Source organism: Vidua chalybeata, chromosome 4, assembly GCF_026979565.1.
Source record: "Vidua chalybeata isolate OUT-0048 chromosome 4, bVidCha1 merged haplotype, whole genome shotgun sequence".
NCBI lineage: Eukaryota > Metazoa > Chordata > Aves > Passeriformes > Viduidae > Vidua > Vidua chalybeata.
In genome coordinates this window covers 969,494-987,139 of record NC_071533.1, presented here as the reverse complement: position 1 = coordinate 987,139, position 17,646 = coordinate 969,494, and the positions used below count along the sequence as shown (strand labels likewise).

The following is a 17,646-nucleotide window of genomic DNA, read 5'->3' as shown; positions in this document are numbered from 1 at the left end:
CTCTTAAAACAAAAGCCTGTTTGTTTCATTGTGTAGGTGTGAAATCCCCTTAGATGAAATGCCGGTTTGCAGCTGATTCAGATCTCTACATATTTGATCATATTTTAGATTAATGCAGAATTACTTTTTGCTTTTTATTTTGGTCATTAAGAAAAACAAAACTGTTAACCCGATGTTATTCTGACAGTTTGCTAACACTGGCTTTCTCTTAGAGGAAATCGACTTTCAATCAGTTCTAATGCTTTCCCCCTTTTTTCTTGTTTTTCTTTTTATTTGAACATTGATCTGTAACATCTGAACAATCTTGAGATGCCTCTCTTTGTGTAACTTCACTGTGTTTCTTCTGGTTTTGATTTGAAATTTTGTTGTTGTTGTTTTGGGTTTTTTTAGTGGTGTCCTGGTTTGATTTGTTCCAGCTTTGATACTGTATGTGTGGTTGTGCTCTAGAGATAAAGTGAAGCAAGTTATTTCCTGCCATTTTCCTTTTCAGTTGGTTTTTTTTCCCATCCCCCGTTAGCTTTGCTTTGCTCTTGTACCCTCAGATCTTGTGGATCCACCATTCCCGGCCCATTTTGTTGACCTTCCTACCACTACAGCCAAAGACTGTCATTTTCAGTCCTGATTACATTTTCCAATCTCTATTTTTGATTTCCATTTTACTTTCAATGTTTTTCATTCGCATCAAAGATGACGAGACAGAATCTACAGAAACATCTGTCCTGAAAAGCCATCTGGTTAATGAAGTCCCTGTACTAGCCAGTCCAGACCTGTTGTCTGAAGTTTCTGAGATGAAACAAGATCTGATCAAAATGACTGCCATCCTGACAAGTGACCCTTCTGATAAATCAGGCTCCATTAAGGTGAAAGATCTTGAAAAGTCCACTGAAGAAGAGCCAGGAGAGCCTTTTGAAATAGTTGAAAGAGTGAAAGAGGACTTAGAAAAAGTAAATGAAATTCTGAGAGGTGGATCCTACACCAGAGAAGAACATCTTTTGCAGAAGTCCTTTTCCAGACAAGAACCCTTAGAAGAAGAATGGATCATTGTCAGCGATGAAGAAATTGAAGAGGCCAGGAGAAACGCTCCGTCAGAAGTCACAGAGCCGAGCCGCGTAGAAGTCAGGGTGGACAAAGGGACAACAAAAAAAGGGGAGCCAGACATGGCAGGAACGGTGGATGACCTCGCAGAGGATTTAAAAACACACGTTTCTCTTCATGAGGGACAGCCACAGGCCTTACAAGAGGAGGTAGTAGAACAGAAATTCAAACCTGTAGTAGTAAGCAGGGATTCTGAAAAAAAAGGAAAAGAATCTCCAAAAACTGGGAAACCAAGCTCGCAGGAGCAACAGAAGGCAGCCTCAGAAGTTAAAAAGCCCCTTAGGGCAAAACTACGAGAAAAGCCAAAGCCGAAGGAAGGCAAGGTGCACAGCAGTGGAGAGAAACTGAGACTGCCTAAGCTCACTGCAGACGAGGCACCGGCTGGGGAGCCTGGCCTAAAGGTGACAGGTGCTCCAGAGCCTAAAGCTGTGTCCCCTGTTATCGAGGAAACTCCCATTGGCTCAATAAAAGATAAAGTGAAAGCTCTTCAGAAACGAGTGGAAGATGAGCAAAAAGTACGGTCAAAACTGCCTGTCAGAGTTCAGGCAAAAGAAGGTCCTGCCGAAAAGGCGCCTAAGAAACCAGCGCAAACCAAAAAGCCTGTAGCACACAAAGCCCAGCCACCCGTCTCACCTTCTTCTAAGACAGAGAGACTCGAAGAGACCATGTCTGTTCGGGAACTAATGAAAGCCTTCCAGTCAGGGCAAGACCCGTCCAAGAATATTTCCGGACTCTTTGAACACAAATCTGTCAAGCAGAAGCAACAGGCCCCTGAGAAGGAAACTCCCCGCAAGAAAACAATTCCTTTGCAGAGTGAAGCAAAGCGAGCGTCAAACCTCAAGACGGACAAACAGAAGGACAAACCAAGCACGGTGTCAAAAGCAGAGAAAGAGCCACAATCAAAGAAAGGAAAAACTCAGATTTCCACCATTGAAACTGCCAAAAAAGCTAGTGGCAAAGACCAAGTAAAAGAGCAGAGCAGCAAAAAGCCAGTCCAGCCTCTCCCTCCGGTAATGGTTGCTGAAAGTACCAAAGAAACGGCAGCTGGGAAGGGCAGGACTTCTGATGATCAGGGAGATCTTGACTTCCAGATCAGCCCTGACAGGAAAACCTCAACAGACTTTTCTGATGTCATTAAAGAAGAACTGGAGGATAATGACAAATACCAACAGTTCCGACACCTCTCAGTGACAGAGGAGGGAGAGGTTAACTTGGAGCAAGTACTGACCAGTCCTTTTGGTGCTGCTTTTCCCACAGAGTATGGGAAAGACGGATTCCTTCCTGCTCTTTCTCTGCAAAGTGCTGCTCTTGATGGAAGCTCAGAGAGCCTTAAACACGAAGGCGTGGCTGACTCTCCAGGCAGCCTGCTTGATGGAACCCCTCAGATCAGCTCGGAGGAAAGTTACAAGCATGAGGGTCTGGCAGAGACTCCCGAAACGAGCCCAGAAAGCCTTTCATTCTCACCAAAGAAAACTGATGGGCAAATTGAAGACGCTAAAGGAGAGCCTCAAGTACACACAACAGCAGAAACACGTTCTAGGAAGGAACTCTCCTCAAAGGAAGATGAAAAAGGTATTACTGAGAGGCAGCTAGATGCTGTTACTGAGACTAGTGAGTCTCATTCTGACCATTTATCAGAAGAGCACGTACCTCCAGCCTCTGAAGAAGAGGCTGATAAACTTAAAGAAAGTAGCTCAGCTTCCATTGTGAAAGATATTAGCAGGGATAAAGAATCCAGAACCACTGCACATTTCACTAAGTCTTCTGAAACACATGACACTGCTTTAGAGAAAGAAAAAGATGTAGCCTGTGAACGACGTTTTACAGTTAGAAGTCCCCAGAAATTGGAACTTTCACTTGCTAGCCATGATAGTGAAGGCTTTAGCCCAGTTGCAGATGACTCTTTGACTATAAGTCATAAAGACTCCCTGGAAGCAAGCCCAGTGCTAGAAGATAACTCATCACACAAAACACCCGACTCTTTGGAGCCCAGTCCTATGAAAGAGTCCCCCTGCCGCGATTCCCTTGAAAGCAGCCCCGTAGAACCAACAGTGAAGGCTTGTATTTTGGGGCAGGGCCCTCTTCCGTCTGTTCATAGCAAAGCAGAAGCCTGCCCAGAGCTGGCATCGGTGCGTTCCAGGATTCTCCGTGACCCTGAGGGAAGTGCCGATGATGACAGTCTAGAGCAAACATCCCTCATGGAGAGTTCGGGGAAAAGCCCCGTTTCCCCTGAAACTCCTAGTTCAGAAGAAATTAGCTATGAAATCACACCTAAAATGACAGACATACCAAAGTCAGCCACCATCCCCGAAGTCAATGAAGAACCGGAGGACGATTCAGAAAGTGAACCAAAGAAGAGATTCACCCCTGAAGAAGAGATGTTTAAAATGGTGACCAAAATCAAAATGTTTGATGAATTGGAACAAGAAGCAAAACAGAAGAGAGATTATAAAAGGAGTTGTAAGCAAGACGAATCTTCTGTGGTTGCCAGTTCAGAAGCCTCGCGGGAGGCTGAAGCAGCAGAGCTGACTGCTGTAGTAGAAAAAGGCATACCCACGGTGGTGACACCTGCTGCTGAATCTAGAAAGAGTTCTTCCTCTTCCGAAAGCGAGCCAGAATTGACTCGGCTCAAAAAAGAAGCCGACTCAGGCCTCTTAATGGAGCCTGTGATCCGAGTGCAGCCACCCTCACCATTACCATCTAGTATTGACTCCAGCTCTAGCCCTGATGAAGCAGGTTTCCAACCCATTGATTCCCAGCCATGCTCTGTCAGGATAGGTGAGGTTAAAGCACAAGGCAAAGGTGACAAAGAGGAGCTGCTTATTCTTGGGCACAGCTGTAAGCCTTCCATGGACACTTGTCCTTCCGATGGTTGTGCGTCAGCAGAAAATGCGGAATCCAAGTGTTGTGATGGTACAGGTGACTGTGAGATGGTCAGTCCCGACGCCTCGGTCACACGATCTGGGTGTACTCCCTGTCACTCTGTGGGTGGCAGTTCTCAGAAAGAGGTTCACGCTGAGTCTTCCCTAACAATGGGGCAGTGCAATGCTATCGAAAAAGGTGTCAAACCCGCGGCCCTGTTACCACACAGCGATGTCATTTCTACAGGAGCTGTGTCAGAAGAGGCACATGGTCGTTCTCGTGGACACAATACCACTGAGTACTCTGTCCCACAGGACGGCAAACTGGCTGAAGGTGACACCACTGACCATTCTGCTTTGGCAAGGGATTTGGGAAAAGCAGATACGGGTTGTGAGACATCTCACAGGGCTGCTCGTGCTGAGGAGCCCTTACCAGAGTATTCGTCCCTCACCACTGACACAGGAGACCTCAACAGCCGAGCAGCAGATGCTGATGATGGTAGTGCTCCGTATATAGTGAGCCCTTACGAAAATGTGTCTTCTGGACATTTCTTCATTGACTCTGAAAGTGAGGTAGGATCTGGTAGAAGTTTGTTATCTGGGGAAACCTATTCTATTGCAGAAGGGAAAGATCAGACTGGTGAAGCTCTACTTAGCAGAGACATGGGCAGTGAATATCGCTCTTCAGAGGAAGTGTACATGGAAATAGAGCCCAAACCAGAGGATGGATTTCAGACAACATCACAAGGGTCACCGACCTCAGATTCAACAAAATTATCTGAATCTGCCCTTGAGGATATAAGAGATGAAACAGAGAAATTGGTGAGTCAGGTTGTCATCACTAGAACTGATGTGGATTCTGACATGTGGAGTGAAATACGTGAAGACGATGAAGCTTTTGAAGCTCGGGTGAAAGAAGAGGAACAAAAGATATTTGGCTTGATGGTAGACAGGCGATCCCAAGGCACAACCCCTGACACGACACCGGCCAGGACACCCACTGAAGAAGGGACGCCACTCAGTGAACAAAATCCTTTTCTTTTTCAGGAAGGCAAGTTGTTTGAGATGACTAGAAGTGGAGCCATTGACATGACCAAAAGGAACTACCCAGATGAAAGCTTTCACTTCTTCCAGGTGGGGCAGGAGCCTCAGGACGAAGTTTCTTTATGTGAAGAAGTGAAAGAAGTAGCAGAGGTGGAATCTTCAAAGGTGAAGGGGTCAGTGGATCCATTTGCACCTTCAGAGTCAGAGGAGTCAGATATACAAGAACAAGATGCACTGAAATATTCACCCCCATCACCTGAGTCTAGTGATAGATCTGAAGAAATGATGGGTGAAGGTGCCAGCACAGGCACTGCAAAAGCAGATCTTAAATCCAGAATTCCAATTAAAATGGGTATTTCAGCTTCTTCAAAATCACCAAAGAAAGAAGTTGCTGCCTCTGAAGCTGAGCCCCTCTCCAGAATGGAGACCGACACGGTTGATAGCAGTCAGGTGCCTTGCCCCATCTCTCCCGAGCAGTGTGCGGTAGAAGATGAATTAGATTTTTCCAAAGTCACTCGATTGGTTAGTTCTGAACAGGGTGAGGAGTCCCCAGACTCTTCCCCAGAGGAACAGAGATCTGTGATTGAAATCCCCACTGCTCTAATGGAGACTGTGCCTTCCTGTGAAAGCAAATCCAAAATCCCTGTAAGAACAGCTGCTGCCACATCACAATCCTCACAACAATCAGAAAATGAGAGCCTTTCCCCAGATGACTTCCTGGACAGTTTGCAGTGTGAAGGAAAAGATGACCAAGCAAAACCAAAGTCTAAAATTCCTGTGAAAGCCGCTTTCCAAAAAGCTGAACCACAACACTCATACGCAGACACGTCCATCCACAAGCCAGAGTCAGTCAAAGCGCTCGACGTGACGAGCGCAGTCCCTGCGAAACCAGACAGCCGCAGTAAATCGGAATCTGACGCCAGTAGTCCCGTGGACTCAAAGACCAAACGTTCCATCAAAGCTAGGAGTTATGCTGAGGCAGAGGCAGAGGCCAGGGAGAGGGAGAGTGAGATGAAGTTTGAGCTAGACTCAGATGAGGCAACAACCGCAAGATCAAAGGTATTTTCTTCACGGTTGCCAGTTAAAAGCAGAAGCGCTACAGGCTCCCACAGTGCTTTTAGTCCCACAAAAGAAAGTAAGGACCATTTTTTTGATCTTTACAAAAACTCCATAGAGTTTTTTGAAGAAATTAGTGACGAAGCTTCTAAATTAGTGGAAAGACTCACACAGTCAGAGAGAGAACAAGAATTAGTTTCAGATGATGAAAGTAGTAGTGCCCTAGAAGTTTCAGTTATTGAAAATGTGCCATCCAGTGATACTCAGCAGTCAGTTCCTGAAGACATCTTTGACATCAGACCCATTTGGGATGAGTCTGTAGAGACTCAGATTGAACGTATCCCTGACGAAAATGTCCATGACCGTACTGAAGGTATTTGCCAACGACTGGGATTCCCTGTGCGACGCATGTCATGAATTAAACTCTTTTGTTCTTTGTTTTCTTTGGTGTGTATGTGTGTGCGTTTGTGCACAGGTGTAATGCGTGTGGCATTTTCTTTTCAGCTTTTGGTGGTTAGTTGTGCTTTTTTTTCCCTTGTGAGCTGTATTTAGTTTTTTTGTCTTGTGTCTGTGTTCTTGTCTGTGAAACTATCTCAAGATTGCAAACCATAAATGCTTATGGGAAGTGTTACCTTAATAAGCAAAAACACTTCTAGAGATATGTATGGTTTTGTCATTAAACTGATTGCTTAGGTCATGCACGTTTTGGCTTTTGACTTTCCCTGGCCCTATTACTGCTATTAACTTCTACTAATAATGAAATGCTTGGCCATCAATTGAAAGCGAGACAGGCAAATTTACAGACTTTTGAGTTGGTACACAATGAGATCTGCAGGAGTTTTAAATCATGAACCTTTTATGTTCCTTTTTTTTTGACAGTCTCTGAAGAAAACTCTGAGTCACCAGTAACGCTTTTAGTACATGTTTTCTGGTGCTTGATTTTCCTCTCACCTACTTGTGTGTTAGCACTGAGTAGCCCTAATGGAAATCAGGAGCCGGAATGACACGTGCATATCACGAACCCTAAGCAATTTCCTGATTCAGAGGTGTCGCAATTCACGTGTGCATTCAAGGAAAATCAAAACTCAAATTCCACCATCCTCAAATTAGCTCTGGGGATGGGAGGAGCTGTCAGTCTCACCATTAGTGATGTGAATGAGGACTGACAAATGACCATCTGATTTTTCCTTGCCTTTATTGTTGGTATTTTGTCTCACTCCCCATCCAAAGGGGACACTAAAATTAACAGTATTTCAAATGCAAACCATAATCTGACACGCTGTATGGACTATTTGAACAAAACTTGCCTTACAGCACAAAGAACATGATCAGAAGCACTGATCCCGATGAATTCTTCAACCCTGGCATTTACTAAGGAGGCTGGAAAACTATGGCTCTTGACTTAGTCAAAGTCTTCAACTTCACTGAACTTTACAATGAAGTTTTAGAGCAAAATGCCCGGCCAAAATAGACATAGTAGGTGCTTCAGTCCTAGATTAGGTTTTCACATGAACATCTGATTTCCAAATAGAAAAACTAGATAGTCCTGTGCTTTTTGAAAAAAACAAGCTTTTTGGTTTCATTTTGAACCTAGGGATTTACAAGCCTCACTTGAGTTGCGCAGCCTGTCCACATTTAGATACAGCAGCTAGGAAAAACCAGTGCTTTCCCTTCTTGGGCTCTCTCTCCTATGGAAATGGTTTTTAACTTGCAAAAGGCAACTTGCAGCTCTCTTTGACCTTTAGATCAACAGGATGATCAGGAAAGGACAGAGGAAAGACTGGCCCACATAGCGGATCATCTTGGATTCAGCTGGACAGGTAAAGTGCACATTTTCTGCTCCAGAGAGAAAGGAGGGGAATGGTCCACACTCCTCTCATGTTTATTTTGGATGATTTTCTGATTATCTAAAGATGTTTCAGAAAAATATTTCAGAAGCTTATTTTGTTTGGGATACCAAGAGTCCTAAATGGGTTAACAAAGGAACCTGCTTTAAACAATGACTTTAATATGGTGGATTTAATAGATTTGAAGCAGCAAACGGTAGTGGGGACAAGTGAAAGTAACATGGAACGAGATGGAAATGTTTTCTCAGGTTTTGGAGTTAAACTAGAATTCACAGACAGTTACTTTTCTTGAATGAAATTAGACCAGGGGATTAGTAGTAGTAATAGCAGACCTCTTTACAGAGATGGATTTCTTTTTCAGAGCTAGCAAGAGAACTGGACTTCACAGAGGAGCAAATTCACCAGATCCGAATTGAAAATCCCAATTCTCTTCAAGACCAGAGCCACGCACTCCTCAAATACTGGCTTGAAAGGGATGGGAAACATGCAACAGGTTTGTCTCCAGTTATTGTGTGTAACTGTCCCCAGTCTGCTAGCTGAGGTGACAGGTGTGTTGTAATCACAAAGAAAATTTGGGGAAAATTTAGGCTACAGAAAGGACGATCATGGATTTTACTCAATTGTTGTTATTGCTTCTAGTCTTGTCTGTATAGCACAGCAACTCAAAAAATTTGTTAAAAGGAAAAAAACCAGAGTGCTAGTTTTTATAGGCAGCTGTTTGGTTCTTTTTAGATTTTACATGGCACTGCTTCTAAATGTATCTATAATTTATTTATTACATCAGTCAGTCTCCTATATATGCCCTTCCTATGGAGAAGGGAGGGAGTGTGCTTGATTCTTAACTGAGCTGCACAATGTCCTTCCAATGGCACAGATACCAATCTGACCCAATGTCTCACGAAAATCAACCGCATGGACATCGTTCACCTGATGGAGACCAGTGGCATAGACCCCGTGCAGGGCCACGGCACGCGCACGTACGCGGACACGGAGCAGTCCTTGGCATTGGACCACAGTGAAGGTAAGTGTCTTCTGACCCAAGCTGCCTAGGCTGCCTCTCCAAGCATCACTCTGCTCTGAAGTGTCAGCTGTCAGCTCTCATGACAGAGCGCTGGAATCCCATTTTGAAAGCATGGACAATGTGGATGGATGCAAGCATGGCATCACAAGGGTCACATTTCACCAGGTAGAAGACCTGAGCTTTAGCTGATTCTTCAGAAGCAAACACTGTGGCCAGCAATATTTGCCCAGTTTACCTTGGAGTTTGGTTTTTTTGCTTATACAAGTGCTTTCATGAAAGTTCAGAAGGTTTTATTAGAATTTGACCAAGATATAAAAAAGGGAAACTACTCCATGCTTTGACAGAAAACCCCTTTGGATTTGAGTATCCAGGATATTGCAATTCTGTTGGGATGTTATTGCATTTCTTCAGTTTGAAAGTTCAGTGCATTAGATCCAGTGGTTGCAAACTGAAGAAACACCTCCAAATTATTTGGCATAAAATCCTCTTTTCCAGAAGTGACATTTTTGGGTGCCTAACTCAATATTGAAGCATATTAGACAGCTGCAAAGGTCCCAGTCTTGAAGTGGATGTAGGAATAAGAAGGCTGTTGGTTACAATTAGCATTCTCATATCATAGCCAAATAGTTTTAGATTGTTAACTACTCTGTCTAGGTCAAATTCAGTACAAGCTTTTCTGTTTCCCCCCAATTTGTTCTTCAGAGTTCACTAGATTTCCAGTGACTGTGGCACATAAATGAGCTACTTCTTGCACCTAGCCCTCTATGAAGTGTTTTCATCTTTTTTTATACAGTTAATTTTTCCAGAAGCAGATAAATAACGAATATGGGGGGCAAAAATCACTAAAATATATCCTAATCAGCTAGAAAAAAAAATCTGTTGTGAATCTTCTTCTATACTTGGAGGGTTTAAAGCATAATTACTTGAGGTAAATTTCTGAGTAAATGTTATTTTGCCTGTTACTGTCCAAATCTGGCCATAGTAGTGGCAGTCTGGCATGCCTTGGGCTACTCCTGGAGGCCAGGTGCCCTCCCACTCAAGGTGTTCAAGAACTTCCAGTATCGTGTTGCGCCCGGGGATTTTCAATGTGCATGGAGCACGGGAAGGACTTGTGCATTCTGGTCAGACTTGTAAGGATATATCTCATCTCTCTGTCTTGGCAAGGGTTTTCAGCACTGCAAGAGGAAGTGTACAGCTCGAGACACAAGCAAGAACAGCAGAGACTATCAAAGGACGGCGAGCCAACCGAGCACCCCCCTCTGGTCTCCGAGGAAGACGTGTCTGTCAGTTATTCCCCGTTCCAGGACAGTACTCCCAGGAGCGAGGCAGAAGTGTCCATGGCTGAGCTTCTGAGGCAAGCACACAAGGAACAAGTAGAAGCTGAATTCTCAGGGAAACCCCAAGATGTGCCAGGGAAACCATCTGCTTCACAACAGGAATATTTGTAAGTGCCAAAAGTACAGGATGAAGCCATATGGAGCAGGTTCTCTTTGCTCTGTGTACTAAGAGGATTTTACAGCTGCCTTTGAAACTTATGAATGCACTTGAATTTTCCTCCAGTTGTGGTTTTCACTTTTTAATCCATGTGGAGGAAGCCTTAAGGCTGAGGAGAGAAAGTCAGTCTGTCACTGTGAGCACAAAGCAATAACTGTGTCTAGTACATAGGAAAGAAAAGAGAGTTAATAGAGAAGTGAAGGGGGTTTTATGTTCAGTCCTCATGTCTTGGATGACAAGTGATGACATATTAATGAAAGTAATCCAAAAGGACCTCTTCTTCAGATTTAGGATGGCTTTTTCAATGGAGGCAAATTTTTTTTTTTCAATTTAACCATTACTTACAAAACTCATAACTACCTATTAAGAACTGGGTTTTTAAAAGTCTATTTCAGATGGCCAAAGGAACAGAAACGAGGTGTTACAGAGGCAAGACACAAGTACTTACAGGAATAACACATGATAGAGTACACATAGAGGACCTGTGCAGAAAAAACTTGAATTCTGAGGTGGGACTGTCAGTGGTGTGGGTGTCATTTGGAATGGAATTTTAAATAGATCATGTTTATTTCTCCACAGCTTTCCTGATTATGTGCCCATGCTGAGACCTCTCTGCAGGGTAGAGTCAGGTATTAATAAGCCAGCAAAATACCAAGAATCCCTATCCAAAGAAGTGATTTTCCTGGAGGTGATTAGCTTTGATGTGGAGATGCAGCTCCCAGCACTCAAAGGGCAGCTGAGCCCAGTAAATGGACTTGGGGGGATTCTTTTGCTGGGAGAGAGTGTGGGAGACGGAAAATACCATCTGGGAAAGCTTCTGTTGCTGTGTTAGGCAAAAATACTAATGCTCCCTAAGGATTTCCATCAGGAAATGAATTTCTTTGAGGAATGGAGAATACTTGTGAGACAATAGTGCTGACACTACATGAGAGTAATGATGACAAGGGAATTTCACTACACTGCACGTCTAATTTGAACTAGGTGGAAAAATCGGGCTAGATTTAAATAGGAACATAGAAGGAACATGCTCCAAGAGGAAATATACAACAATATTGAATGTAAATTTGCTGGAATTAGATGCATATGTGTTACACAGTAACATATATAATAATAGGTTTAACTAACTTAGGGATTAATCAGCAATTAATCATGAATCAGGGTTCAACAATAAAGATACCATTACAAACAAAACCTGAACCTCTACTAAATTTCTGTTTGCTAAAGCTCCAGAATTCTACATGAAAGTTGGTTTTCCCACTTTGTAGCTGCACAGCTTGTGCTCAGTGTTGTAGGTGCCTCACATCCTTCTCTAGCAATCCAGGCTCTCCCACTAAAAAAAATAAATGGTACTATGTAGAGATGTGATGGCACAAGTGAAAGCAAACTCTTTACAAATACCAGATTTTGCAGAATTGCACGGAAGGGTTGGATATCCATTTGGAGATTTGCTCAGGAAGATGGGTGGCATTTCCAGACAGACTGCTCTGTAGTTCCTGTCAAGGGGTATCAGTTATTTCTAGACTTTGCCAAACAACAGACAACATAACAATATGAGGTCAGTGCCTAATGTTCCATTGCTGGAAATTGGGAAGCACTGCACGTGGTAACTCACTTGGACCTGTAATTCACAGCGTCACGACTCCAGGAACAGAGCAGTCCGTGGGAGCTGGAAAAGCAGCGAGCGGAAAATCTGCGCACTCAAGCACGGCAAAGGGAGAGGCGCAGACAGCGCACCCGCAGCCTCCGTCCCCTGTGCAGAGAGGGGACTCCCCCATCATCCAAGAGCCTGAGGACCCCCAGCTCCACCGGGAAAGCCTCTCTCCAAGGAGATCTAGTCTTGTGATAGTGGAGTCCACTGAGGAGCAGATGGAAAAGTCTGGAAGGGGCTTTGAAGAGGAATCTTTAGAAAAGGTAAATCAACAACTTTGCCTCAATGTAATTGACCCAATAAACCAATTTTTATGACTCTCTCATTCCTTAAGATAAGAATATTTGTAATTAATTTGCATCTGGCACTGAGTTTTTCCTCCTTCCCTCTGTGGTTTAAAAGGTCAGCTAAAGGCTTTTCTCTTGAGGTTTTCAAAGCTGACGCAAACCCCAGATCCCAAAGTCTAGGCTGGTAATTTTGGTTCTGCTCTACCCTTCTTTGTCCTTTGGCCTGTGACAGTTACATCTCTGCCTGAGAGAGAGAGTGTCAGTAACGGGGCACAAACAAACTGAAACAGATGTAATGCGGACAAAGTAATAACAGTAAAACTCATAAAAAAAGGCAAGGCTAGCCCAGAGCAGCATGAGAAATGGTGTGAAAGGTCTCTCAAGTCAGTGAGATGGAAAAGAGACAGCAGCTGTGCATTGCAGAGTACCAAGGATGTACTGAAAGAATGGTGTTTATGTAGCACACAGGCAGTAGAGAGATACAGCGACAGGAGAGTGAAGAGGATATCAAAAACTGTACAGGGTAGGTCTTGGGTTGTGTGAGACAAGGGACTTCATGGCAGGAGAGAGGGGAAGACATCCACCAGCAAGGAAAGAGAGCAACCATATGGCTTTCAGTGAAGAATTAAAGTTTCCTGGCAGATGACAGTTCAAGAATAAACAGCTTGCTTTGTCTGTTCTAAGTTGAAGAAAAGGAGAAGGCATCCTTGTGCAGGAAATTAGCTTTATAAGTCAAGTTAGAGCAGAGAAGGTGCAGCTGTACTGAGGCAGAAATAGTTTCACCTTTGTGTTAATTGGAAACAAGGCCTTCTCTTTGCTACTATGTGGCCAAAGGTATCACCTCTAGAATGAATGCTTTCAGAGCTCTGCCTCTGGGATCTCAGGGAAAGGCAGAATTTAAAATGTATCAGATGATTGAAAGGGTATCTACAGCAGGGCCCAGTACAAGTGCTGCTGGAGGACAGCTGCCCTTGAAATAATGTACTGCTTTTTCCCTCTGATTCTTTTACTGAAGTGAAACAACAACAGCAGCTGGTACCACCATCCCCCCCCTTATTTATTTCCCCTTTTATGTTTTTATACTACAGCTATTTCCCAAGTGATTCTTATCAGCCTCTCTTTGCCTTCTGAGGTGTTTGTTTAAACTTTTAATTCTTCCTTATGCAGGATAGACAAGTTCAGCACTTGTTACTAATTTTTCCTGATCTTCCTGATCAGGAAAGCTACACTTCATGATCAGCTGCTTCTGATCTTTCTGATCAGCTACTGCTACACTGTCCTCTTGTCAAAACTGTTCAGTCCTACTGAAGAGTTCTGCACTCTGTACTATCCCTGTGGAGGATTAAAAGGCTTTTGTATATTTTTCTGTGTAATTAACCCAGAAAGCATATGCAAAATGTAGGAATTGCAGAGCTGGGGTAGGAAGACAGAAGCTGTAGCTACTGCTAGTACCACATACAGATCCTGCTTCCATGCTTCCCCTAGGAGTTAGCAGAAGAGTTAGGTGGGCTGGAGCTCAGCTCAGACGAGGACGAGATGGTCACTACCAGGGTCATTCGGCGCCGGGTGATCATTCAGGTACCGCGTGTTGAATGACTGCACGAGCCTGTGCTGCCTTAAGCCTGAGTTTGTGTTGCACCTCAAGCAGGGATGCTCCCAAATAATGCATCTCCATTGGATAAATCTTAGGATTACAGTAACACTGCTAACCCCCCTCTAAACTCCATAGATGCCTCGGTAGGAGGAAGATGAAGGTTTGTCAGCCCTGTATACAACAAGGTCAACTAACTTATCTCTGCCTGTGTGCTGTGGCATCCCTTTTCTGTGCACGCCTTTCTAAGGATTTATTTGCAGAATAGTATTTTTTTCCTAACATTGCTGATTTTTTTTCTCTTCTGTAACCAATTAACTGATGTTAAAGTGGCTTATTTCAAGACCCACACAAAGGCCTCGCTTCACACAGCTTTGTTCTTTGTCGTACAGGCTGATAGTATGCCTGAAATGCCACCAGAAACAGTCACAGAAGAGCAGTACACAGATGAACATGGCCACACGGTGGTAAAGAAGGTATTGTCAATTCTGCCCTTTGCTACCTTCTTCCTCTCCTGTAAAAGGAAGGAAAAATCATCCACAGAAATGCCAGACTATCTGCTATGAAGGGGCATGATTTGAAGAGTATAGAGTGGAAGGAATGAGAATTTCAGTTCATGAGAGATACCAAAGTTTGAACAATAATTTAGATTCTCAAAATGGTTCTGTTACAGTGTACAACCTAACAGGTTGTATTTTGTTAACTTTCATTTAAAGCCAAGGAAAATTCTGCATAGATCCAAATATTTTAGAACAAATTTGTTTATTTCTTTTTAAAAACCCCGTCAAAAAGCCCACTCCACTGCAATCTTATGTGAGATGTTTGTTTATTTGTTTGTCTTAACGAAAGCAATGGAAGGCTTGGTCTGTAAGAGTCAGATAAACCCAGAGTCTAGATCTTCAAAACCAGATCATGCTTAGAAAAACAAATTCTGCACAGCATGTAAGTGAAAGGGCAACTTCCGTGCTCTTTTCTTTATCTGACAACTTGGTGCTCAGTGATTTGGTCTAGGACTTGCCTGAGCTGGGACGGTAGCAAACCCCATCTTCTGTCTTCTGAGAAGACATCACACTCCCTCAGCTGGATAGGCTGTCTCTGGAACCTGTTTGAATTCCTGGTAGAATAAACCATCCCAGCCAAAGATTCCTTGCTCTTGTTGCACAGAGCATGAAGGTTCCTACAGATAGGTCTGTGCGTTGAACTGTGCCACGCAGAGGTTCGGGTCATCCACAGAAGGATGCACATTCATCCTTCTGAGCAGTTTCGCATCTTGAACCCTGTAATTCTTTTCTTGCTTTGGCCAGCCAGTGCCTCCAAGAGCTTTAGCACCAGATGAGTCTCTTGAGTAGGTGTTGAGGAATAGAACACAGAATCATCTATGCGGGTTCTTTCATGCAGGACAAAATGTCCTTTGAGTAGCAAATACTAGATAGAGAACAAAGAGGAATATTTTACTGCTACATCTTTGGGGACTAAACTCCATTCCTTCAGGTCACTCGGAAGATCATCCGGCGATACGTTGCTCCAGATGGCATGGAAAAAGAGGAGGTGCTAATGCAGGGAACACCGCAAGCCCCCGTCAGTGTGGAAGAGGGCGATGGTTATTCCAAAGTGGTGAAGCGAGTTGTGCTGAAGAGTGACAGTGAGCACTCAGAGGTAGGGTGTGCTTTGCCTGCCGTGGCACAGAGCAGCAGGCTCTTAGCCAGCAGGGTTCTTAGCCACTGCAGCTTCACGTGCTCATTCTGCCACTCAGTCCTAGAACCCCATAGCTACAGTAAGTTTACCTTGCTGGTCTATTGTTGCTTTGAAGAGCCTAAAAACATCTAAGACTTAAACAAAAACTGTTTTGGAGCCAGGTAATTAAAAATAAATACAGTCTGAAAAGGTAAGTGCCTTCCTGCTGTACTTCACTGTCTGGCGCTACAGGCAACTGGATCAGCACAACTGAGTTGTGAGTAAGGGCCAGAAGCTGGCAATGGGGGTGTGCCTTCAGCAGTGCTGGGCCAAAAGCAAGGTGCAGCAAGCAGTTATTGGAATTGTGAAAAACATCACTGATACTTTTGCTTGCGGGAATTACTAATCAGAAGTAATTCTTTAGGAGGAGTAAAGTAACAAGAAAAAAGAATCTTGATTTTTTTCCCCCCTTTTTTCTATTGGCCTTTTTTCTTCCTATTATTTTTTTTCTATTTTCTTTTTTTTTTTCCTTTTTTTCATCTTTTTCCTTTTTTTATTTTTCTATTCTTCTTTTTTCTCTTTTTCCTTTTTCTTTTTCCCTCCTTTTTTTTCTATTTTCCTTTTTTCTATTTTCCTTTTTTCCCTTTTCCCCCTCCTTTTCCTTTCCCCCTTTTTCTGTTCCTTTTTTTTCTCCATTTCCTTTTCCTGTTTTTCTTTTTTACTTCTTTTTATTGTTTTCATTTTTTCTGTTTTCTTATTTTTCTTTTTACCTCTCTTCCTTTTTATTTTTTATTTTTTCCTTTTCCTCTTTTTCATTTTTTCTTTTATTTTTTCCTTCTATTATTTTTCTATTTTTCTTTTTTCTATTCTTCTGTTTTCTATTTTCCTTTTTTTCCCCTTTTTTCCTCCCCCCCTCCCCCCTCGTTTTTCTTTTCTTTTTCTTTCCGGTAAGCTGACCCTAACAGATCTACACTTTACCCTGGGGAGCCCATAGACACAGAAGTTAATTTGACCAGTGCACATCATGAAGTGTGGAATTCATCTCCATCTCACTTGTGCTTTCTAACCTTGCAGGTGACCCTGTCTGAACCTGCCATTCTCTCTAGTGCCTCCAAATTCCAGTCTGAACCAGTGGAGGGCCGGAAAGTCAGCAAGGTCATAAAGACCACTGTAGTGCACGGAGAGAGGACGGAGAAACACCTGGGGGATGCCAGCCTGGCTTCTGATCTTCCGTCAGCCAAAGAGGACTTTGAAGAGGTAAAAATAACTTTTATATATTACAGCAGTACAGCAAGTGTGGCCACAACCCCAGGGACAAAGGCCGTTCTCCTGAAAGGACCAAAACTGGTGGCCTAGCAGACTCAACTGGCGACTCCTAAACCGAGGATAACTCTGTTCTTATACTCAGCAATGTTACAAAAATATGCATATTTAAACAATGTGGAGTGAAAGCTGGCATTGCAGAATTAGTTAAGACACTTGCTGAGACTAAAAGAAAACATCATAGAGGCTTTGTGTGAAATTCTTAGAAGTCTTGGGTGTGAGTGCAGTTTAAGTTCATTCCTGTGTTATCACTGTGGAGGTAACTGTAGAAGTGGCTACAGTTACGCCCCCACTCTGGGTAAATGGATGTTTTCCTCCCCTGAATCCAGTCTCTTGTCCCCTTTATTAGCATGTCTTAGAGGTTGAAATAAATACTTAAAAACAGATAAATAGATAAATGCTGTGCAGCAATAGGTGACGTGGCTGTGTGGTTTGGGTTTTGTGACCAGGAGTCCAGACCAGCAGCCTGGTCCCCTTGTTCTCACAGAAGCCAAACAAGGGGCAAGAACTGTATGGTAATAGTTCAAAGAGGTGGCTTGGGAATGAGCGTTTAGTGCCCAGCTACTGTCTCAGTAAATCCACAAGTCTGGAGCTGCTACTGTGACATGCTTTGGTACAATCATTGCTGAAATGAAACTGCTCTCTAGGAGACACTGCATGTCACGTGTCTGCAGGAGGGAGGGATGCAGTTGCTTCTTACAGGTG

At 43.4% G+C, this 17,646-nt stretch overlaps 2 protein-coding genes across 32 annotated transcripts in view; one reads left to right on the top strand and one right to left on the bottom strand.

Moving 5' to 3' along the window:
• CAMK2D (calcium/calmodulin dependent protein kinase II delta) overlaps window positions 1-17,646 on the bottom strand; it is a 201,500-nt gene that overhangs the window by 514 nt on the left and 183,340 nt on the right. The window lies entirely within an intron of this gene.
• ANK2 (ankyrin 2) overlaps window positions 1-17,646 on the top strand; it is a 261,369-nt gene that overhangs the window by 233,455 nt on the left and 10,268 nt on the right. For 9 of the 29 annotated variants that reach the window (XM_053940019.1, XM_053939994.1, XM_053939996.1 and 6 more), the window contains 10 exons: window positions 688-6,429; window positions 7,802-7,876; window positions 8,265-8,396; window positions 8,778-8,924; window positions 10,089-10,368; window positions 12,050-12,329; window positions 13,839-13,931; window positions 14,337-14,420; window positions 15,436-15,600; window positions 16,693-16,875. In XM_053940019.1, the coding sequence (XP_053795994.1) occupies window positions 688-6,429; window positions 7,802-7,876; window positions 8,265-8,396; window positions 8,778-8,924; window positions 10,089-10,368; window positions 12,050-12,329; window positions 13,839-13,931; window positions 14,337-14,420; window positions 15,436-15,600; window positions 16,693-16,875 (7,181 nt within the window). The remainder of the gene's footprint in view (window positions 1-687; window positions 6,430-7,801; window positions 7,877-8,264; window positions 8,397-8,777; window positions 8,925-10,088; window positions 10,369-12,049; window positions 12,330-13,838; window positions 13,932-14,336; window positions 14,421-15,435; window positions 15,601-16,692; window positions 16,876-17,646) is intronic. The other 20 variants (XM_053940017.1, XM_053940015.1, XM_053940010.1 and 17 more) reach the window with 6 other exon arrangements.